Source organism: Dipodomys merriami, unplaced genomic scaffold (assembly GCF_024711535.1).
Source record: "Dipodomys merriami isolate MVZ:Mamm:240054 unplaced genomic scaffold, mDipMer1.0.p SCAF_14, whole genome shotgun sequence".
Lineage (NCBI taxonomy): Eukaryota > Metazoa > Chordata > Mammalia > Rodentia > Heteromyidae > Dipodomys > Dipodomys merriami.
The window spans coordinates 6,680,936-6,704,204 of record NW_027202715.1 but is presented as its reverse complement, the minus strand read 5'-3'; the positions used below and the strand labels follow the sequence as shown (position 1 = coordinate 6,704,204).

General features: G+C 47.8%; 1 protein-coding gene across 2 annotated transcripts in view; it reads left to right on the top strand.

The window, feature by feature from the left end:
* Window positions 1–23,269, top strand: part of Dlg5 (discs large MAGUK scaffold protein 5) — a 105,124-nt gene that overhangs the window by 48,329 nt on the left and 33,526 nt on the right. For both annotated transcript variants that reach the window (XM_070020693.1, XM_070020692.1), the window contains exons 3-7: window positions 5,499–5,661; window positions 7,470–7,613; window positions 8,617–8,800; window positions 19,589–19,848; window positions 21,228–21,540. In XM_070020693.1, coding sequence (XP_069876794.1) covers window positions 5,499–5,661; window positions 7,470–7,613; window positions 8,617–8,800; window positions 19,589–19,848; window positions 21,228–21,540 — 1,064 coding nt within the window. The remainder of the gene's footprint in view (window positions 1–5,498; window positions 5,662–7,469; window positions 7,614–8,616; window positions 8,801–19,588; window positions 19,849–21,227; window positions 21,541–23,269) is intronic.

Below are 23,269 nucleotides of genomic sequence, written 5' to 3'. Positions count from 1 at the left end.
GGAGGGCAGCGTGAGGAGAGGGGCTGCCCTGCTTCTGCAGTGGGACTGCTTGTTCTGGAGGCCAGAAGTCTGAGTCAGAGTATCAGTAAGGCCCATGTTCTCTGAAGACGCTGAGACTTGAATGGCCCTGGATCTCCCTCCTTGCTTCTGATGGATACTAGCAGCTCTTAGCATTTGAGGCTTTTGGGTATACTGCCCAGATTTCTCTCTCTCTCTGTGTGTGTGTGTGTGTGTGTGTGTGTGTGTGTGTGTGTGTGTGTGTGTGTGTGTGTGTGTGTGTGTGTGTGTGTGTGTGTGTGTGTGTGTGTGTGTGTGTGTGTGTGTGTGTGTGTGTGTGTGTGTGTGTGTGTGTGTGTGTGTGTGTGTGTGTGTGTGTGTGTGTGTGTGTGTGTATTCTGCCCAGATTTCTGCCTTTGTTGTGTGTGTGTGGTGTGAAGAGGGGACACACTGAGGTTTGAACCCAGGGCCTGTTGCTCTTCCTTAGCTGTTTTCATTCAAGGCTGACACTTTACCATTTGAGCCATAGCTCTACTCTGGCTTTTTTTTTTTTGGTTAGTCCTGGGGCTTGACCTCAGCACCTGGGCACTGTCCCTGAGCTTCTTTTGCTCAAGGCTAGCACTCTACCACTTGAGCCACAGCACCATTTCTGGCATTTTCTATTTATGTGGTACTGAGGAATCGAACCTAGGGCTTCACGCATGCTAGGCAAGCACTCTACCACTAAGCCACATTCCCAGCCTCTATTCTGGCTTTTTGCTGGTTAATTGGAGATAAGAGTGTCAGAGGCTTTTCTTCCCTGGGCTGGCTTGGAACTCTGGTTCTCAGATCTCAGCTTCCTGAGTAGCTGAGAGCCTGAGAGTAGTGTGAGCCATCCCAATTCTCTCTTGATGGCCAGAGCTTGGGGACTCCCCTGGAGAGCTTGGATCCTCAGATGGTCCCTCGCTTCACCTGCGAACAGGTCGTCACCCCTATGCCAGTAACTTTAGGCTGCAGTATCTTTCCGCAGAGGCCTCTTGGGGGAGTTCTGCTCAGCAAGATTCCCACCCCCTTCACTGTAACCTGTTCCTCCAACTTGCCCTGAGTGATAGCTTGTTTCAAGAAGCATATCTTCTTCTTCTCCATTTATTCTGACCTAATTTCTCTTAGCCTGCTTTTTTCTCATCTTGGGTAACTGGAGAGGTTTTAAAGGATGGGGAAGAGACATTCCTGGGTAGTATTTGCAAAATAAGCCTTAAATTCCATGCTGATCAAAGTAGCCGATTTCTTAAGAATGGAGAGGTTCCTGGCTTGTTAGCAGTACCTGAAGAACTTCTCCTGGGTCCCAGAGACAACTCCTGGGAGGGGAGGGAGGCTTCTGGTGGGTTGGAGGAGAAAGGGAGTTACCCGGAAGGCAGAAGCTGTTTCCTGACCTTTGACCAACCTTTGGGGTCAGGAGCAACCCTGGGAAACATGCTTTTCTCAAGTCACCAGACATGTGGGAACATGCCCTTCTCTCGGAACATGTTGAGTTCAGTGTCCACGGGGCTTGCTGTGAGGCAAAAGCCCGAATCTTACAAAGCTTCCAGGAGCCGGAGGTGAGGGAGAGGAATAGAAAGAACAGCTCTGGGGAAGGTGAGTTCTGACCAGGGGGAGCGGGTGGAGATGACTTGCATTGGGCCTTCTAGCATTGCTCTGGTGCCTGGAGCCACCTGGAAGCAACTGGTTTTTGCTGCTTGTCTTGCTTTGGGTTCCTGAAAAGCAGACCAGGAGTCAAGGATTCCAGCGCATTAGTGTCTGGCTGGAGAGCCAGAACTGGCAAGGCTGCAGCTGCTCTCCGGAATCCTCTCCTTTCATTCCTGGTAGGGGAAGAGCTGAGCTGGAGGCTTGTTTAGACCAAGTCTCCAGTGAGAGGCTGAGTGGTGGCTGAACTTCATCTGTGGTAGGTGCCTGTAATTGCAGTGATTTCTGGACAAGTTGGAGGAAGCCCGCTCTGGCCTGTAGATGCAGCTCCGGTCCAGGACAGATGTAAAGTCTCAGACTTTACATCAGCATCAGAGGTACTGGGAGAGGAAAGACACCAAGTGCTGTGGGCTGGGGGTGACCCAGCATTTCTGAGCCAGTGGGGCTGGCTGGCACCTGAAAGTCTGTATTGCTAAGGAGTTCTGTGGCCTCGCTGAGGTTTGTTGAGAAGTGATGGCTCTAGACGGGGACTGTGCTGGCTAGTTCTGGGCTGTAGGCAAGACTAGCCTGGTGCATCTGATAACCATGTTCTGTCTCTACATCACTCTCTTCTGGATAGCCAGAGCCTATTGGTGGCCAAGAGGGTTACCTGGGCATCTCCACTCCAACTGACCACTTTGGCTTAAGCCACTTTTCTCCTTGGCCAACTTGAATACTGTCCAACTGTAAACAAGTCCACCTGCTTCTTGAATTTGCTTGTAGCATAGAAAGGAATGTTCTCAGGTTGGCCTGCTGCCTCGGTGGTCCTTGGAGGGGGCCTGTGAGGTCAAAACTATTTTGTTTTCTGGGCACCAGTGGCTCACACCTGTAATCCTAGCTACGCAGGAGGCTGACATCTGAGGGTCAGGGTTCAAAGCCAGTCTGGGCAGGAAAGTTTGTAAGACTCTAATCTCCAATTAACTGCCAGAAAACCAGAAGTGGAGCAGTGGCAGAATGGTAGAGCACTAGCCTTGAGCAGAAAGAGCTCAGGGAAAGCACTCAGGCCTTGAGTTCAAGCCCTAGGATGAACAAAACAAAACAAAAGTGTCATTCAGCGTAATAGGATGTCACCTGCCTTTTTCACTTTTCCATCCTCACACAGGTGTTGAGTGGGATTTTTCCAAAAGGCTCCATCCTGGAGTATGATGGACAGAGATGAAACTTCAGCTGTCTTAGTGAAGCCAGACTGTAGACACTTTACAAAGTGCAAAGCTTGCTACTTTCTTCAGGACGGCCTTTTGTTCTCCAAAGGGTAGTCATTGTTTCATTAAACAATCTTGTGTGACTATATAGGGTTTTGGTTTTTTAAAAATAAAAGAGCTGGGCACTGGTGGCTTACATTTTTAACCTAGCTACTCCAGAAGCCAAGCTGTGAAGATTGCAGTTCAAAGCTAACTTGGGCACAAAAGTCTATCACTGCTCTTATCTCCAGTTAACTAGCAAAAAGCCAGCGTGGAAGTAGAGTTGTGGCTCAAGTGTTAGAGCACCAGACTTAAATACAAAAAGCCAAGAGAGAGCTTGAGGTCCTGAGTTCAAGTGTCAGTACCAGAATACACTATTAAATATTTTAAAATTATTATTTTTATTTTTTGGTTGGTTGTGGAGCTTGAACTCAGGGCTTGGGCGCTGTCCCTGAGCTCTTTTTGCTCAAGACTAGAACTCTACCACTTTGAGTGACAGTTCTACTTTAGTTTTCTGGTGTTTAATTGGAGATAAGAGTCTCATGGACTTTCCTGCCTGGGTTTTCTTTGAACCACAAGTTTTAGATCTCAGCCTCTTAAGTAGCTAGGATTACAGGTATGAGCCACCAGTGCCTGGCTAAAAATTCTTGATTGTCATCCCTAATCTCGTATGTAATTCTTTTTTTTTATTTTTATTTTTTTTATTTTTTTTTTGGGTCCGGTCGTGGGGCCTGAACTCTGGGCCTGGGCGCTGTCCCTCAGCTCTTCAGCTCAAGGCTAGCGCTCTACCACTTGAGCCACAGCACCACTTCCGGCTTTTTTCTTTTTGCTTAATGTGGTGCTGAGGAATCGAACCCAGGGCCTCAGGCATGCAAGGCAAGCACTCTACCACTGAGCCACCTTCCCAGCCCCTCGTATGTAATTCTTGAGTAGATACAGTGCGTATTTTAAAAAGCAGGAGACAGGAATGATGGTGCATTCCAGTAATCCCAGTACTTGGGAGGCTGATGCAGGAAGTTCTTGCATTTCAGGCCAGTCTGGACTACATACTAAAATTCTGTTTCAACCAAACAAAATGAAACAAATGAAAAATATCTTGAAAAGCCTTTAGAAGTTGTCACTAATTTTTAAGAATGTATAATGGTCCTCAGATCAAGAAGCTTAGAAACTTGGGCTGGGGAGCATAACTTCACCTCCCCACCCCCGCCCAATTCCACTATGGTGTTGAATTCCTTGTCCTCCCTGGTTCTCCTAGAAGATACAAGGCCCAGCTTTTGTCCGTGAAGCCAAGGGAGGAACTGACACTTAGCTTTGTTTACCCAAGCCAGCAGCCAATGAGGACCAGCAGGAGAGGGGTGGTCACGATGTCACAGACATACCCTTGTATGCCCAGGGCCTACTAAGAAAACAGGTACTGTGTCCCCAGGTGGTTAAGCCCCCCTGAGGAAGATGACTGCCATGAGCTCCTCTGACAGGTTTCCCAAGGCAGAGGTGAGATGTCAGGTGGAATTTTTTTTTTTTCTAGGGCTTGAACTCAGGGCCTGGGCACAGTACCACTTCTGGCTTTTTCTGTTTATGTGGTACTGAGGAATTGAAGCAAGGGCTTCATGCTTGCTAGATAACTACTCTCTCTACCAGTAAGCCACATTCCCAGCCCTACGTGGACTTCTTTTGCAGTCTGGGGATTGAATATGCCAGGGTCTCGAGCACGCCAGCCATACTTGAGCCATATGCCCCTAGAACTTTCGTTCTGACTCCAGGCTGGCCTCTTAATTCACAATCCTCTCACCTCTGCCTCTCAAGTAGCTGGGATTACAGGTGTGAATAACCACGCCTGGCTTTCAGATGGACCCATTGACTGGACTGGCTATAAAACCACCATTGATTAGTCTCTTCTCTGGGACATTTGAGTGGATGTATGGGTTTCATTCTTCCCAGAGATGGGAGTGGCAATAATGTTTTGTAAAACCATAAGGAACACACAGTACTCTCTTTAGGTGCTTGTGGTGCTGGGGACAGGTGCTTGAGAGCCTGGGGTAGGCTGGGCAGTCAGAGGTAAGCCCAGTGCTTCCATGTGTTCCATCATATTTGGCTTAGCTGTGAGCTGGCAGCCTCCTCCAAGCTGACATAGTTAGAGTGGTTTGGATAAGTCCCCAAGTCAGTAGGACTGTTGCGTAGTCTTGAGCCAAGCTTCTAGTCATGATGGGGAAGGATGGGGACCTGACTTGTGGGCCCCAGCTTCTGGGCAGCTGTCCTGGACACTGGTAGCTTCACTGGGTTCCAAGTGTCCCCTCTTCCTCAGGGCTCCCAGTAATCCCTCATGTGCCACATGTCCCGGGCTGGGTGACAGCGAGCGTGTCTACACTAGGCCAGGATGCAAAGATGAGGGCCCTAAACCATTCCCAGAGGTGTTAGAGCCAGGTAAGGGAGATTGTGGGTGTCCTCGGGGTCCTCAGCCAAAGGCTGATGGTTTTGGACTCAGGTTGCAGCCCCACCTCTGGCTTTCTGTGTTCTCACCTGTGAAAGGGGGCTGTCTGAGAGCCCACCTCTATCACAGAATGAGGGGCACCATGTGAACACCGTCCCAACCCAAATTCACTTACAGTTACCTGCCCACAGGTACCACTGGGAAGGCACCGTCGCCGCCACCCCTCCTCACCGACCGCCAGGTGAACGAAAAGGTGGAGAACCTCTCCATTCAGCTGCGACTGATGACTCGCGAGAGGAATGAACTGCGCAAGCGCCTGGCCTTCGCGACCCATGGGACAACCTTCGACAAGAGGTAGTAATGACTCCTGGCTCCATGTAGCCCATGCATCTCCCCAGTCACTTACCCTTAGCTCCCAGGGGCCAGGATGCATTCCCAGGGCAGCCCTGTGACCAAACTGTGTGTCCCAAACTACTTCTCAGAGACAGAACCTGAAACCTGGACACACGGGCTTGTTCTGCTTCCTTGAAAGTCACGTAACTTGGTGATTTGAGAAGAGTGTATGTGTTTCCCCCTATCACCCTGACCATGGTGTGCTTGTGACTGAAGAGTGGATACCAGCCTCCTAGCCTTGCGGGTGATGGGTTGGTGGTCTTGGCAGCAGTGGGAAGCCTCTGGTCCTACTTTGGTGCTTCTCATTGGGTGGGTGGAAGGCCTTGGGCTCATCTCTCCCTCACTCTAGGCCTCCCCTGTCTGCTGTATCCCATTCCTAGGCATGTGTGCACATCTCCCAGAAGATCCCAGCCTGCCTCATTGTTGAGAGGGGCTCTTTATGATCCCTAAACACTTTAACTGTTCTCTGCCATGTGTGTTCTCAGGAAGGGGCAATCTACCCAGTACCCTTGTTTTGAAGAAAATCATTGCTCCATTTATTGGGTTTTAGAGGTAGATACTAGGGCAATGGGGTGGGGCAGGGAGAGAGTCTGTGTACCTGCTTGACCCACAAGCCTTCCTGCAGGAGGAAGGACACAGAGCTGTTATTCCTTTAGTTCCTACAGTGATAAGGGTCCAGTAAGGGGACCTCATTCAAACATTTGGATTTAACCTCTGCCTTAGGAACAATAAGAGTCAGTGTGTTTTTAGTCTGTGCCTTTAGGATGATGCCTGATTGCTGAGGCCATCTCAATGAGAACAGGCCCCTCAGATGACACCAGGGCAGGATGCATGTAAGCATGAATGAGCTGGTACATTAGCCTGTCATGCTCATCTGTTACATGCTGTCTAAGGCTGTATCTTGTGCAGTCAAAGTCAAAGTACTTATGACTTGTGTAGTCTGCAAAGCTCCAAGTATTTGCTAACTAGCCCTTGACTGGGGGGAAAAAAAGTTTTCTGATCCTTTCTGTAGAGAAGGGGCTTCCACACTGAAGAGAATCTTCCAGCAAACTTGTAGAAGCACAAGGAGCCAGTTATGCTTCCCTGCTCCAGGGCACGTGATTCTGGGTGCCTATGGCCGGCCCTGAGAACTTGCATGTCTGACAAATTCACATGTCTGACAAATTCCTGGATGATACAATGCTGTAGGTCTGGGGGGTTCCCACTGTACTTGGCCATTCTTAACCTTGGCTGCACCATGGAGTCCCCTGTGGAGTTCATAAAACAGTCCTAGGCTGGGCTCTGTCTCCGTGGTAGAGCACTTGCTGAGCATGTGTAAAGCCCTGGGCTTAGTTCGCAGCATTGCAAAAACAAACCACTTGGAAAAAAAATCCTCATGTTTGGGTCTCAGCACCTCCACCACGCTGGGATACTAACATAATCAGTAAGGGATTGGTATTTTAATGTGTACTCAAGATTGAGAATCCTTGTTCTGAAGACAAGTTTCTAGTGGAGCTGGGCCTATGGCACAGACTCCTGGGAGCTTCTAGAGAACAAGTTGACCCCTGTTCATCACTGTTAGACCCAGGCAGGGGCCTCAGGCACCGAGGGCTCCTGCCCCTGTTGGTCGAAGGAGGCCAGGATAACCAAATTTTAAAAAGCACCATGTGGCTGTGTTATGTAAGGGGCCAGGATGTAGGAGTCATGGGGCTGGGAACCTTTAGGACAGTCCTCAGTCATCATGAACCTTGGGGTTTGTGTTCATGAGGGTGTTTTGCTCTCTGGACCAGGCCCTACCACAGGCTAAATCCTGACTACGAGAGGCTGAAAATCCAGTGTGTGCGGGCCATGTCTGACCTGCAGAGTCTGCAGAACCAGCACACCAATGCGTTGAAGAGGTGTGAGGAGGTGGCCAAGGAGACCGACTTCTATCAGTGAGTATGCCTGCTTACTGGCAGCCCTAGCACCCATAGAACAGTTACCATCTGCCCTTCATCTCTGGTAAAGCCAGGAGCCTGGGTTCTAGTTCTGCCTATCGCTTTTAGCAAGCAAGCCATTGCCCCTGGACCTCAGGTTTTCTAATGTAAAATAATTGCCAGCTTCCAAAGCATATATGTAGAAAAGTGATTTATTACATAAGGCAGGAGCTCAGGCAGACCTGAGCTGGGCCTCTGGGCCTCTGTCTGGGGCTTTGCTGCAGCTTCTGTGGCACAGGCAGATGGCCCATGCACTCCTTAGGTCTCCTGGTGCCCCTCAGACAGTCTTTGTCTTCCCACCTGTTGTTGTTTGCCTAGTTCCCAGTACTTGGAGGAACCAGCCCTTTACCAGGTAAAGGCTAATTTCTGTGCCTTGGGAGATACCCCTGCTCCTTTTGGTGACAAGGTTTTAAAAAGTGATTTGAAACCAGGTCTGAGCTGTGGTTCATGCCTGTAATCCTAGCTACGAGGGAGGATCAATGTTCAAAGTTAGCCTAGATAGGAAAAAGAAACCTCTTGTGAGACTCCCTCTTGACGAAGAAACTGTGCTTAGAGGTATGTACCTATTATCCTAGCTATCAAGGAAAGCATAAAATAGGCGGATATTGGTTCAATATCAATATTGGTTCAATATATGCACAGTCAAAACTTGAGACCCTATCTTAAATTAACTAGTGCAAAAATGGGCGAGCGGCACGGATCAGTAATACATTGCCTAACTAAACAAGTGTGAGGCTCTGAGTTCAAACCCCAGTATCACCAAGTGGTTTGAGTCTTTTTGGAAGTTGGCTTTTTACTGGTTTTGGCCTGCTTCTGAGTGCTGCTGGCCAGGCTGCTGTGGAGTCTTGTCTGCGTCTTCTTTGGTGATGCTGGGCGGGAGGGGTTAGTGAGGTCTCAAGGTGGAGGTGGGGGTGTGAGCCCAGCTGTGCTGACAGTGTGTGTGTCTGTGGGGGGCTTTTAGCACACTCCACAGCCGGCTCCTGAGTGACCAGACTCAGCTGAAGGACGACGTAGACATGCTGAGGCGGGAGAATGGGCAGCTACTGCGGGAGCGGAACCTACTACAGCAGTCCTGGGAGGACATGAAGCGGCTCCACGAGGAGGACCAGAAGGAGATCGGTGATCTCCGGGCCCAGCAGCAGCAGGTAGGGCTGGGTAGCCGGCGGTCACCCACATGATCATTTGAGCAAGTATTTCTGGATACCTGCCTTGTGAATGACATAGGGTATTGGGGAGCAAGGGCTCAGCCCTTTTCTTCCTGGAAGCCACAGTCAGTGATGGAAACCGTGGTAGTCACATCTTCACACACATTACCCATCATCACAAATATCCCAGGGGCTTCCAGGAGGGGGTCAGAGGTGGTACACTGTGTGGAGAGTGTCAGAGAGGTTTGACTGAGGCTAAGGTGTAAGCACCTAGACCTCATTCCTCTGTGTGGCTCATGTGAGATTAAAAAGAAGGGAAATGGAGAACAGAAGGGCAAGGGAATGTAGTCATTATAGTCCATGTGCCTATGTGCAAAATGAACCACATAACTTGAGGGTGTTGGGGGAGATGGGAGAGTATGATGGTGGGATGACATTGATCAAGATTCATGTATTCATAACCTGTTGAACTGAGACTCCTTTGTACAAAGGAGGAAAAAGAGGAAAAAGAATTTGGAAATATTAGCTGTACCAGCGTGATTTGAGAGTGGGTGTGGCCTGTGGCTCTTGGTGCTTTCCGTTCCCAGGACCGCATCTTCACCTAGACAGAGGCGTGAGTGGTGGCTTGCTGGAGCACTGGTTCCTGTGTGTGACACTGCACATTGTTTTTGTAGCTCCCAGTCTGAATTGTTCTGGCTCATGATAGGTGCTGTGTCTGTGGATACTGGGAGATTTCTGGTTGGGAGAGACGAGGTTCCCTCAAGTACAGAGGCATAGTCAGTTCCCTGCAGAACATTTTTGATCCCTGAGCAAAAGCAGAGCCTTGGGGGTACTCTTAAAGCTGGTATGTCAGCAGAGCATTGTCCTCATTGCTTTCTTTTTACTTAAATTGAAAACTTTTTTTTTTTTTTTTTTTGGTGCCATTCCTGGGGCTTGAACTCAGGGCCTGGGTACTGTTCCTGAGATTTTTATTTTTTTGGCTCAGGGAAAGCACTCTACCATTTAAGCTACAGCTCTACTTCTGGCTTTTTTTGGGAGTTTCATTGGAGATAAGAGTCTCATGGACTTTTCTGCCTGGGATGGCTTTGAACCATGGTCCTCATATCTGAGTAGTTAGGATTACAGGTGTGAGCCACTGGTGCTCAGCTGAAAAGCATGTATGTATGTGTGCGTGTGTGTGTATGTGTGTGTGTGTGTGCGTGTGCGTGCGTGCCACACGTGTGTATGTGCCCATGCACGCATGTGCATGCTCACATTCACGTGTGCTTATGCACCAAGTCCTTGAATTCAGGCCCTGAGTGCTGTCCCTGAGCTTTTTTCTCAAGGCTAGCACTCTACCACCTTGAGCCACACAGCTCTACTTCTGGCTTTTTGTGGTTAAATTGGAGTCTCATGGATTTTCCGATCCAGGCTGGCTTTGAACTGCAATCCTCAGATCCCAGCCTCTTGAGTATATAGGATTACAAGCATGAGCCACTGGTACCTGACTGAAAAACTTTTTTTTTTGGGTCGTGGGACTTAAACTCAGGGTCTGGGCTCTGTCCCTGAGCTTTTCAGCTCAAGGCAAATGCTCTACCACTTTAGCCACAGCATCACTTCCAGTTTTCTGGTGGTTAATTAGAGATAAGAGTCTCATGGACTTTTCTGCCTGGGCTGGCTTTGAACTGCGATCCTCAGATCTCAGCCTTCTAAGTAGCGTGAGCCACAAGCACCTGGCTAAAAAACTTTTTAAAACTGAAAAACGTGCAGAAAGTGTGCAAGTATGCAGTCTTGCCCCTGCTAATACCCTTTAAGACTAATTTGTCAGCTTTATACCTCATCACTCCTTTAAGTATGTTTGTGTAGTTTTTAGAAACAAGGGTGCTCTATACAGCAGAAATACAAACATTAGCGTCATCCCTGTCTGATCATCTCATTCTACAGAGCCTTGCCAGTCTCAAGAGGGTCTTCTATAGTTCAGAGTGAAGCATGGCGTGGAGCTGTCATGTCTCCCTTGGTCTCCTTCAGTTAGGAACAGTTCTTAGGCCTTCTTTGATATTCATGGCCTTGATGCTTTGAAGGCCACAGGCTAGCTGCTTTGTGGGGTGTCTCACAGCTTAGATTTGTCTGATCCTTATGGCTTGGTTCAATCTTTACATCTCTGGTGGGATTTCAAAGAGTTGTTGTCTTCTCATTGTATCTGTGTGTGTGTGTGTGTGTGTGTGTGTGTGTGTGTGTGTGTGTGTGTGTGTGTATGTGTGTGTGTGTGTGTATGCACATGTGCACATATCCATGTTGATGCAGGAACTTGAACTAAGGGTTTAGGTGCTGTCCCTTAGCTTTTTCACTCAAGGCTACCACTCTACGACTTGAACTACAACTCCATTGCTGCTTTTGGTAGTTAATTAAAGAGTCAGATTTTTCAGCTTGGGGCTGACTTTCAACCTCACTCCGCAGATCTCAGCCTCCTAAGTAGGATTTATAGGCTTGAACCACCAGCACTGGCTACCTAGTGAATAATTAGGCATTTCCCTTCAGTGGATGTGATGCAGCATAAAAACATGGCAGATGCCTGTGTCCTCCACTAAGGTAACAAATGCCTGACATCATCAGCTGGTGAGGAGGGAAGATGTGTTTTGGCTCCTGTGTAGACTGTTCAGTCCATGATTTTTGGGGCTCTCTGCTGCTGGGCCTGTGGTATAACAGCACATCACTGTGGGAAAACATGGCAGAAGAAACTGCTTACCTCGTGGCAGCTGGGGAGATGAGAGAGAAGGAGGGCTGAGGTCTACTACCTTCTGATGGTGCCCCAGGCTGGGAACCAAGCCTTTAGCACATGGGCCTCTGGTGCATGTTCCTAGATCCAAACTATAGCAGCAAATGAAAGAAACTGGTCCCAGAGTAGCACATGTTATACTTCAGGGCATATGAAGGGCTTAGAAAGGGATGTCTGCCACTTGAGATGGTCTTGGGCTGGAGGGCTAGCAATGATTGTGATGGGGCAGGTTTCTTTATGGAACCCTCCTATATTGCTGGTAGTGATGTAAAATGGAAACACCACTGAGAAAAACAGTGTCACGAGAATGTTCTGGAATTAGATAGTGGTAGTATTGCACAACCTTGTGGATTCAGATCCTTGTGCATACACCATAACTCCCTGAATTGCATGCTTTAAAAGTTACATATTGCACATTGTGTGGTGTGTAACTCATAACTCAAGTGACCAAAAAATAAAAAAGGGAAGATTTAAAATTTCAGCTTCTTATGAAAAACAAAAATTTCTTTTTTTTTTGGGGGGGGGGCCCAGTCGTGGGGCCTGAACTCTGGGCCTGGGCACTGTCCCTCAGCTCTTCAGCTCAAGGCTAGCGGTCTACCACTTAAGCCATAGTGCCACTTCTGGCTTTTTTCTTTTTGCTTATGTGGTGCTGAGGAATCGAACCCAGGGCCTCATGCATGCAAGGCAAGCCCTCTACCACTGAGCCACCTTCCCAGCCCCGAAAAACAAAAATTTCTAAGGCTTAGTTTCTGTCTCCAGTTCTCTGGCTTTTGAAACATTCAAGCATTCAGACTGTGATTGTCGCCTACTGCTCCTTTCCCCCTTTTTTTCCCTTTCCTGTTCGTGCCCCTCTCCTAAAAGATATGGGAAGTTTTTTCCCTTCCTCTTTATTTTTCCCCCCCAATCCTGGGGCTTGAACACAGGGCCTGGGCTCTGTCCCTGAGCCTTTCTGTACTCAAGGCTAGTGCTCTACCACTTGAGCCACAACACCACTTTGGGCTTTTTCTGTTTATGTGGTATACTAAGGAATTGAGCCCAGGGCTTCATGCATGCTAGGCAAGCACTCTACCACTAAGCTACATTCCCAGCCCCAATCCCCTTTCTTTCCCTGTGGCTTTGGCCCTTGATGTCAGGAGTTATGTGGGTGGGATCCAGATCAGTCCTGGTTATTATGGTTCTCCAGCTTAGTTCTTCTAGACCCATGCTCTTTACTGAGTCCTCACAAGGACCCCACTAGGAGAAGAGGCCAGGGAGGGCTAGGGGCGGGGAGGAGGGGTCTGTGAGCTGTCAGGCTCCCTGCTCCTCTCACTGTCTGCTCACTCATCAGGTCTTGGGTAGCTGCTTTCCTATGATACCCAGGTGATGGGTTGACCACAGCTCTCTGAGACATGGGGTGGCCATAGTCTTATTCCCCTCCGGGCCTGAAGGCAGAGGACTACCTGGCTAGACAAGGCTGGTTTTGTTGCCTGCTTCCTCCCACACCTTGTAAACTTGAAGAGGCCCTTGCAGGGTAAATGGTACTTACTTGTTTGACTTGTATGTTTGCTGGAAGGATTTGTGGGGCCTCTTAGTCCTCTGCATGGTTTATCTCAGAGGAAATGAGGCTGCTCTGAGAGGGAGAGTAGCCCTGGGCTTAGGCCTGGATCCCTCTGCCACTTGAGAACAGCAGACAGGTGCTTTGTCCTGTGTGTGTTTGTGTGTGGGGCACAGGGGCTGAGCGCCACAGACTAGCCCTTGTACTGTCTTGTTTGTAGGTCACAGTGTGCCATCTTGGATTCCTCTGGGGTCCTGGGTGGAGACTGACAGGTCTTAGGGAAGCAAAGCAGAGTATGTTTTTGTATCATACTTGATTAAAATAATATACATTCTTTGTTTGCAAAAGGGGGAAAAAAAACCAAAATCAAAACTGCAAGCAGTCATGGAACCATTGACCCCTACCATAGTCCCATCTTAATTAGTAAAATGACCAGTAGCTTCTGTGGAAGCTACAGGGCATATATCCTTGCAGACTTCTTTTGTGTCATGTTTAATATAAACATAAAGTTCTGTTTTATTCCCTGAAACTTCCCTTTTAAAAGTTCTTTTTTTTTTTTTTTAAATCTATAGTGTATCATAGGTTTCCTTCCATTCCCTGTTAATTCAAATATCTAAAAAGAACTTCCTGGTTTTATTGTTAGTAATGTATGAACACTACTCAGTATGATGGTATTTTGATTGCTAGCACTCTTTATTATATGTAATGTTTAGTGAACACACAAGTTCTTTTTTGTGGTTGTGGGGCTTGAGCTCAGGGTTTAGGCACTGTCCCTGAGCTCTTATTGCCCAAGGCTAGCACTCTACTACTTTGACCCACAGCACTACTTCCAGTTTTCTGGTGGTTAATTGGAGATCGGAGTCTCACAGCTTTTCCTGTCCAGGCTGGGTTTGAACTGTGATCTTCGGATCTCAGCCTCTTCAGTAGCTAGGATTACAGATAGGAGCCAACATATGTTCTTATGCTCTGTTTGTCTGTCTGTCTGTCTGTCTGTCTGTCTGTCTGTCTGTCTGTCTGTCTGTCTGTCTGTCTGTCTCTCCTTTGTGCTGGTGCTTAGGGTTTATTTTTTTCTGGAGACTAGTGCTCTACCACTTTAGCCACAGCTTCACTTACAGCTTTTGGGCAGTTAATTGGAGATAAGAGTCTGTTACAGAGTTTCCTGTTCAGGCTGGCTTTGAATATCTATTTTCAGATCTCAGCTCCTGAGAAGCTAGGATACAGACATCAACCACTAATGTCTGGCCTTTATGTTCTTTTGTACATATAGTCTAAAATTTTATTCTTATAGGTAAAACCTCATGTCCAAGACAATGTACATTTTGTTCTGATTAAGCTCCATCAGTTATTTTGGAAACTTACAAAGCCCTAAGAGTTTTTCTTTTTTTCCTTCCTGCCTTGTCCCCTGTCTTTAAAATGTACCTTTTTTGGGAGTGGAGCTATGGCTGGAAGTGGTCGAGTGCTAGCCTTGAGCAAAAAAGCTCAGAGACAGTGGCCAGGCTCTGAGTTCAAGACCTATGACTGACAAAAAAACATTAAAAATGTACCTTTTTTTTCTATTGTACTTTATGAAAGTCAACTTTCTTTTCTCAGATGTCCTAAATATTCTGTGTTCCATTAGCCTTAGCTAGGAAGCTAGATATTTGAATGTAACTCTGCGTGTTTGTGTGTATGAGTGCATATGGGACTCTACTGAGAACATAGTTTTCTTTTGCTGAAAAGGAAAAGCAGATAGGATCATTCTCTGGCGTCAGTGTGGCCAGTTCCCCCATATTTCTCCCAAGACTGTCAGTGACATAGTACAGACCATATTCAAAGCCCTGAGAGAAATTGAGAAATGTTTGAGGCCTGTGAGCCTGTTTGGATGCCTGCATGCTGTCCTGTGGATGAAGAATGACCCTCCAATCCTCCATGGTTGGAGTGAAGGCCAGAGGGCAGGAATGGGAAGGTGGTGTTTGGCTCCCAGTAAGCAGCACTTCTTTGGGTAGGGTTTTTATCTGTGGAAGAGGCTGAACTGTGACAGTAATTATGGTGGAAACAGACCAGGGCTTAATCTCTGTCTCTGTCCAATCCTGTCTGTCTGTCTGTCTGTCTGTCTGTCTGTCTGTCTGTCTGTCTGTCTCTCGTCTCTTCTAACCCTAAGATCCCAGAGCTGGGTTGTATATCAGAAAAGATCCAGGATTGTTGCTCCTGGATTACCATGTGGACCTGGATCTAATCTCTTCAAGGTCAGGGCACTCCAGATTTTATTGTAGACTGGCAATGGTGGCCTCTGCTGAGCTGCTTCCTTCATCAAGGCCACCCTGAAAGTGAATTTGTTTCTTAACAAAGCTTGGAGGGCAGAACCACTGTGGGAGAACCTCTGATTGTCTACTCACACCCCAAGGCTGCCACCTTGCTGGACACTAGGCAGTGGTCACAGTGGCTTTTTTTTTTTTTTTTTTTGTATCTTCAAATTTGTCAGCTGGTTTATGAAAAAGAATAATGTATTTCCACCCCATACCATGCACAGAAATATATCTAAGTTGTTTAAATATTTAAATGGGAAAAAATAAAACTCGAGTACTTTTAGAAGTAACAGTAGGAGAATATCTTTATTATCTCCAGATAGGGAGAAGAGAATTTCTTTTCTTTACTTTTTTTTTTTTTTTATGGTCATGGGGCTTGAACTCTGGGCCTGAAGCTGTCCCAGAGCTCTTCAGCTCAAGGCTAGTGCTCTACCACTTGAGCTACAGCGCCACTTCTGGTTTTCTGGTGGTTTATTGGAGGTAAGAGTTTCACAGACTTTCTTGCCTGGGCTGGCTTTGAATCTTGATCCTCAGATCTCAGCCTCCTGAGTAGCTAGGATTATAGGCGTGAGCCACTGGTGCCCGGCGAGAATTTCTTAAAACAACCAAAGCATAAACCACAAAGGAAGCCATTGATATATATTTTTTTTTACTATATTAAAATGTGAAACTTTAGCATAATAGAGAATACCGCAGCAAATTTAAAAGCAACACATTAGAAGATATTTGTATTGAGTATAACTTGAAAAGGGTTATTTCCTATAATTTAAAAGATAGGGCTAGGAGTGTAGCTCAGTGGAGAGTACTTGCCTAGCATGCACAAAGCCCAGTTCAATCCCAGCACTGTAAAAACAGCCAACTAGAGATCGAAGGAAAAAGAGAGGGAAAGAAGAAGAGAAGTCAAAGGATAGGAGTATACATTTCATAAGACATACATTCCATAAGCACAAGGAGAAAGTTGCCCAGGCTTTTTAGTAGTCAGTGATGTTATGTGATGTTGAGGATATTATGCTAAAAAAGACAAATACTGTTTGATTCTCCTTCTAGAGATAGAATAGATTTGCAGTGGGGGCCAGGGAGAGGGTACTGCATAGTTGTTTAATGAGTACCAGTTCAGTTCTGTAAGAGAGAGAATGTTGTGGTGATTACTTGCACAATCTTGTGCCATACGTAAACTACTGAATTGTGTGCTCAGAGATGCTTAGCATGACATGAAGGGGAAAACATATTATAGTTTGCCGTAAATAAAAATGGAAAAAAATGAGTGTGCAGTGTCCTCGGAGGGTATGTTGGTGGCAGTCACTCAGAATTCCGATGGCTGCTGTTGGCATAGCCACTTGGGAGAATAATTCAGTGTGGCTCCTAAGTGTGAGTGAAAATCCATATCCCAAGATTTGGCCTCATGCCTCCTTTAGATATTCAGAGAAGTTGTCACATGTGGAAGAATTGAAGGACAACTATGTGTGTGGTTGTGTTGTTTCTGTTATCAAAACAATGGCAGCAGAACGCATGTCCTTGGGTCAGAGCAAAGAGTGTGCTATGTGTATTTGTTGAAATGCTTCCGGCACCCACTGGACTGAATCTCAAAGGCAGCTCATGTGCCATGAAGTCAGCAGGAGATTTACATCATGTGGTGAGGCTGCTGTGCCAGGCATGGGCCAGTTGTGCTGGGCATTGGCTGACCACTGGCTGAGATGAGAAGATAGGTCGGTTGGGCAAGCAGTATGCACTGTGGGCTTGCACAACCCCTAGTGTTTTGTCTCTTGGATAGAAATTCGAGATGTGATGAGATGTGAAGACTAATGCAAAGTTTAAAAATTTTTTTTTTACATTTTAAAAGAAGATTTTTAAAATGACAGTGCAGGGCTTAGACCCTGGGCTTCTTGCTGTATCTGAGTATACATTCTACTTCTATAATGAAGCACTTGTATAAAACAATTAAGGTCTAAGTGCCCAAGGAACCCACCTATATAGCTTTTTACAATGACTTCTGTCTTTGGTGTCCTTCTAAGATTTCCTTTGAAAGGAAGAGTTTATTAAAAAGGAAAAGAGGGCTGGGAAGTTGGCTCAGTGGTGAAATGCTTGCCTCGCATACATGAGGCTCTGGGTTCGATTCCTCAGCATCACATAAGCAGAAAAAAGCTGGAAGTTGCACTCTGGCTCAAGTGGTAGGGTGCTAGTCTTGAGCTGAAGAGCTGAGGGACAGCACCCAGGCCCAGAGTTCAGGCCCCACAACCAACAAAAAATAAATAAATAAATAAATAAAAAGGAAAAGAGTGCTAGGTACCAGTGGCTCATACCTGTAACCCTAGCCATTCAGGAGACTGAGAGCTGAGGATCAGGGTTCAAAGCCAATAGCACACCACCAGACTTATCTCCAATTAACCACCAAAAAGCTGAACGTGAAGCTGTGGCTCCAGTGATAGAGCAACAGACTTGAGGAAGAAAGCTGAGGGACAGTACCCAGGTTCTGAGGTCAAGCTCCTATACCATCACAGAGAGAGGAAAGAGAGGGAGAAAGAGAGAAAGGGGAAATACAGGCGGATGGAGCCTGCTGTCTGAGATGGCTTGGCTCTCTGGAAGTCTGCGTTCATATCTAATCCTGAGTCTCCAGGGAATAACTTTACTTCTCTGTGGTCCTTTTTTGTTTGTCAGGTGCTCTTCATGTTGTGTTTGTGCGGCTCTCTCTCCAGAGAGACTATTCCACCGTCCCAGGTTGTGGTTCTCTGGGCTGCAATGATCTTGTGATAAGTCGAAGCCCACGCAGTGAACCAGGTGGTGGCCAGGCTGATGGAGCTGCCTGGCCTAAGCCAGCCTTTCCGGTTCTGTCCTGTCATTTGAGAAATAAGGAATCTGAAACCACAGAAGCAGTGACTCACCAAGCGCTCAGGTCCACCTGGGTGCCTAGAAAAGCCAGCAGGCCGCTGGCAGACACTTTACCCCCAGCTTGAACAGCACCACTCCACGTTAACCTTAGCTCCACCAATTTAGAGTCAGAGTCTCTCTTACTTAAAACTCCCTGATGTTTTTCCATCTCACGTAGAATGCACCTTCCCTGTTAGCCTTGGGGCTGTGCCCCCTCCTCCGTACCTCTGCTTGAACCTACTTACTTTTGGGCACCAGCTGCGGCTACTCTGCCCTAACTTTTCTTCCTCTTCCCAGGTATTCACCTGGTGGTGCTGCCTGCGGCCTTTGCGCTTGCCCTCCCCACTGCCATCAGTGCCCGGAGGTCTGCTTTGAGTGCATCCAGATTCAACGTCCCAGTTCACCTCCTGTGCAGCCCTTCCCTTTGCCACTTAGAACTCTTTCCTGCACAGTATCCAGTTTCATTTATTTTTTTTTTAATGTTTGCTATGAAATTATTGGACTTGATCTGTCTCTCTGTGTGTCCATCTCTTCCTGTTAGGATAAAGGGCCCCTAGGGCTCCCTCTGTTCTTTTTCTGTCCCACCCAGCTTTACCAGAAACTGGAACAGTACTAGACATTTTGAGGGTTCCCTACCTCACAGTTTTCTGTGATTTGTTAGGAGGACTCAGAAGACCGAGTGGTTCAGATTTACAACCATAGGACATAAAACAGAGTTAACAAAGGGGAGGGGACATGAGCAGGGGCAAAGTCCAGAGGAAGCCAGGTGCAAGTTTTCAAGGGTCCCCTTCCAGTGGAGTCCCAACAGGTGCTACCACAGCCTCCAGTGTGCACTGTGACAGCTCAGGACATGCAGCCCCCATGGAGGCCCAGTGGACATCAGTGTCTGAGCTTTCACCCAGGGCTGGTCTATAAGCACTAGCCATTATAGCTCTCAGAAAAAGGGGGGTGTTCAGCACAGTGTGATTGTACAGTCTAGGTGCTGTGGGCCAAGCTTATCACTTAGGCAAAAATTTCTATCCGTATGAGAGCCATTCACCATCAGGTTCCTCCAGCAGGCTTTGTGAAAGATGGAGGTGAAGTATCAGGCCTGCCATCTGAGCTTTCCTCTGCAGAACACTGCTTGTTTGTTTTGTGACAGTGAGGATTCTCTGTATAATAATACGTATTTAAGAAAGGATGACTGTGTACAAACCAGCCCAGCGTGACTGTAGGGCATAGATCAGACTTCATGACCTCTTAGGACCCAAGAGTGACCCTTTGCCTGTTCACCACCAGGACCCACAGACCAAGAAGCAGAGGGAGAGGTCTGCCCCACCCCTTAGTAAACAGGATTCCCCCGATCCCAGGTACTAAAGCACAACGGGTCATCAGAGATTCTGAACAAGTTGTACGACACGGCCATGGACAAGCTGGAGGTGGTCAAGAAGGACTATGATGCCCTACGGAAGCGGTACAGCGAGAAGGTCGCCATCCACAACTCAGACCTGAGCCGCCTGGAGCAGCTGGGGGAGGAGAACCAGCGCTTGCTGAAGCAGACAGAGATGCTGACCCAGCAGAGGGACACAGCCATCCAGCTCCAGCACCAGTGCGCCCTGTCACTGAGGAGGTAGGAGCTGAGGACAGAGCTGGCTCAAAGGAGTGGCCTGAAAGCTGTTGGGTCCTGTCCTTTGTGGGCCTGCCATACCACTAATGCTCTCAGCCATAGCTAAGGAGAGCAGCAGCTCGGGTTCTTGTGTTTTTTTCTCTTTCTCTCTTTCTCTTTCTCTCTCTCTCTTGTTGTCTCTTCCTTTCTCTCTTTCTATCTCTGTATTTCTCTCTCTCTCTCTCTCTCTCTTTCTCTATCTCTTCTCTCTTTCTGCCTGCCTGCCTGCCTGTGTGTCTTCCCTCCCTCCCTGACTCCCTCCCTCCCTCCCTTCCTTCCTTTCTTCCTTCCTTCCTCTTTCTTTCTTTCTTTCTTTCTTTCTTTCTTTCTTTCTTTCTTTTTCCTTCCTTTCTTCCTTTCTTTCTTCCTTCCTTCCTTCCTCTTTCTTTTCTTTTTTCTCCCTCCCTTCCTTCCTTCCTTCCTTCCTTCCTTCCTTCCTTCCTTCCTTCCTTCCTTCCTTCCTTCCTCTCTCTCTCTCTCTTTCTTTCTTTCTTTCTCCTTCCTTCCTTCCTTTCTTTTCCCTCCCTCCCTCCCTCCCTTCCTTTCCCCTTCCCCCCTCCTTCTCTCTCTCTCTCTGCCTTATGTTTTGCTCTAGCTTTGCATTCATGGCTGATGTTCTACCACTTCATTTATACCTCCAGTCCAGCTTTTTTGTTGGTTAATTGAGGGTAGAGCCTTGGCAGACTTTTCTGACTGGGCTGGTTTCCAATAGAAATTCTTAGATCTCAGCTTCCTGAGTAGCTAGGATTGGAGGTATGAGCCACCAGCAGGAACATAGCTGTTTGGTATATGTTGAAACCTCATCAGAATTGGTGTGGTCAGGCACACTTTGGGGAAACAGTGGACTAGAATGGCAGACTTCCTATGTGTAAGGCCTCCTGGCCTGGAACGACTGAGCTAACCTCTGAACCTTGGCCCATAGCCCATGTTGCAAGGCCGTGTCCTCCCTATCTGTGAAATGAGGTGCTCAGAACAAATCATCATTAAGGCCACTTTTATCCCTGTTCTGGGATTTTGGCATCACTTTTGTTTTGTCTTGTTTCTCCCCCACCTCCCAAAATAATGTAGTTTGACTGTGGGAGAAATACACTATTATTTCTAGTAGAGCAGAGGGCATGCAGTCCTCAGTTCAACTTCTGGCATTTGTAAAAGGCTGAGAAAAATTCCAAGCCCAGGGCAGTAGTACTCTGTGACCGCTCTCCCTTGGGGGTACAGAGAATGACCTCACCCGAAACTTCATGCTTGACTGTCCAGCACAGTGGAGCTGGCAGGAGGCAGCAGTGCTGGCTGACGGCTGCCTGGATCTCCCTCCCCTCCATATCGTGGCTACTTTCCTCCCCCAGGTTCGAGGCAATCCACCATGAGCTAAATAAGGCCACAGCCCAGAACAAGGACCTGCAGTGGGAGATGGAGCTGTTGCAGTCAGAGCTGACAGAGCTGAGGACCACACAGGTGAAAACAGCCAAGGAGTCGGAGAAATACAAGGAGGAGCGCGATGCTGTGTACAGCGAGTATAAGCTCATCATGAGTGAGCGTGACCAGGTCATCTCTGAGCTGGACAAGCTGCAGACTGAGGTGGAGCTGGCCGAGTCCAAGCTCAAGAACAGCACATCTGAGAAGAAGGCAGCCAGTGAGGAGATGGAGGCCCTGCGGCAGGTAGGTGGCTGTTCAGCAGGGGAGGTAGCTGTAGAGGGCATGGGGCAGGGGAGATGGCATGGCCGGGATGGGAGGCTTCTCATTATAGGTCCAGCACCAGCTGGGTTGTCAGACACCAGCCAGTCACTGCTGAGCTCAGGCCCAGGGTGCAGCCTTAGCTGGGTTTTCAGGGACTGTTGGGAGGAGGGAGGTCTAGCTGTGGTCCTGGGCATCTCAGATGTGGTCATAGCCAAACCCATGCCTAACGTCGTCATGGACTGTCTGTGCTGCAAAGCAGTGATACCCCAGACTCCCTCATTGTGAAGATCCACTGTCCTGGTGGGATCTGAAGAACACTCTTAGGAGCTTGGGGATGTAGCTCAATGGTAGAACATTGGTTGGGCATACACACAGCCCTGGGCTCTATTCTCAGCACTGCAAGAAAGCAGAGTAGAACTTCTCAGTGACTTTTCCCCCCAGCTGTGCCTCTGATTGTGTCTGTTCTGGGAAGGGGCACTCAGGCTCTTCCTAGGAAGCTGTGCTGCTGGGCTGAGCTAGGGGCCTTTCTCCTACAGCCCTGGTCCAGGCTCAGGTAGCTGGGTCATTCAGTAGCATTGGGGCTGGGCCATTCTGCTCCTATCCTAAGTGATGAGTGTGGATGGATTCTTCTTCCTTTCTCCCTGCTTGCTCCCACCTCCTTGCTGATGCTCCCTTCCATAAAGTTTACATATGCCCTGCTGGGGCCTGGACAGCCATGGAGATTTTCTTCCGCCAGTGGCGAGGCTCTGATTAGAGTTTCTAGACTCGATTAATAGTACATTTTCTTTTCCATCAAGGTAATTCTTTATTCCTGCTGCTTTTTTTGGGGGGGGGGGGAGGTCTGTCATGGGGCTAGAACTCAGGGCCTTGGCACTATCCCTGAGCAATTTTTGCTCAAGACTAGTGCTCTACCACTGTGAGCCACAGCACCACTTCTGTTTTTCTGGTAGTTAATTGGAGATAAGAGACTCATGTACTTTCCCTGCCTGAGCTGGCTTGGAACCGTGATCCTCAGCTTGCAGCCTCCTGAGTAGTCCGGATTATAGGCATGAGCTACAAGCACCTAGCTTACTCCTGCCTCTTGATTCTGCTTTTCTGTGCTGGTCAGCTTTCAAAAGTGGAAAAAAGCAAAGTGTTAAAGGTTAAGCATATGGGCAGGAACAGTGTGCACAGGATGCTCTCGCCAGATCACTCTGACAGGCCCAAGGCAGTGCCAATGGCTGCTGGATGACCAGGCTGGTCTTCCACAGGCAGTGGTTCCTCCAATGTGCAAGCAGTGGTGGGGGCTCTGGAAGTGTAAGGAACAGAAGCTTCCTTAGTCATGGGACCCTCTTACCTTTCTTCTCTTTTGCTGCCTCCGTTTCTCTATCTGCAAGTGGAAAGGATAATGCATCTGCTTCACAGGGTAGATATGATGGTCTGATGATGTGATGTAGATGATCAGTGAGCATTGGCCCATACAAGGTAGGAATGATGGGCATCTCTTACTGCCCTGTTAGGATATGAAACTTTCTGTAGGGAAATGGACCAAATAATGGCAGTCCCAAACATACGGGCTGAGATGTCTCAGACCATTGGAAGTCACGCAAAGAGGAGGAGTGCTCTGGTGACATTTCATTTTGTTTTGTTTTGTTTCATGGTACTGGGGGTTGAACCCAGGGCCTTGTTTGTGCTACCCGAGTGTTCTACTTGGATGAATTTAATTTTTAAA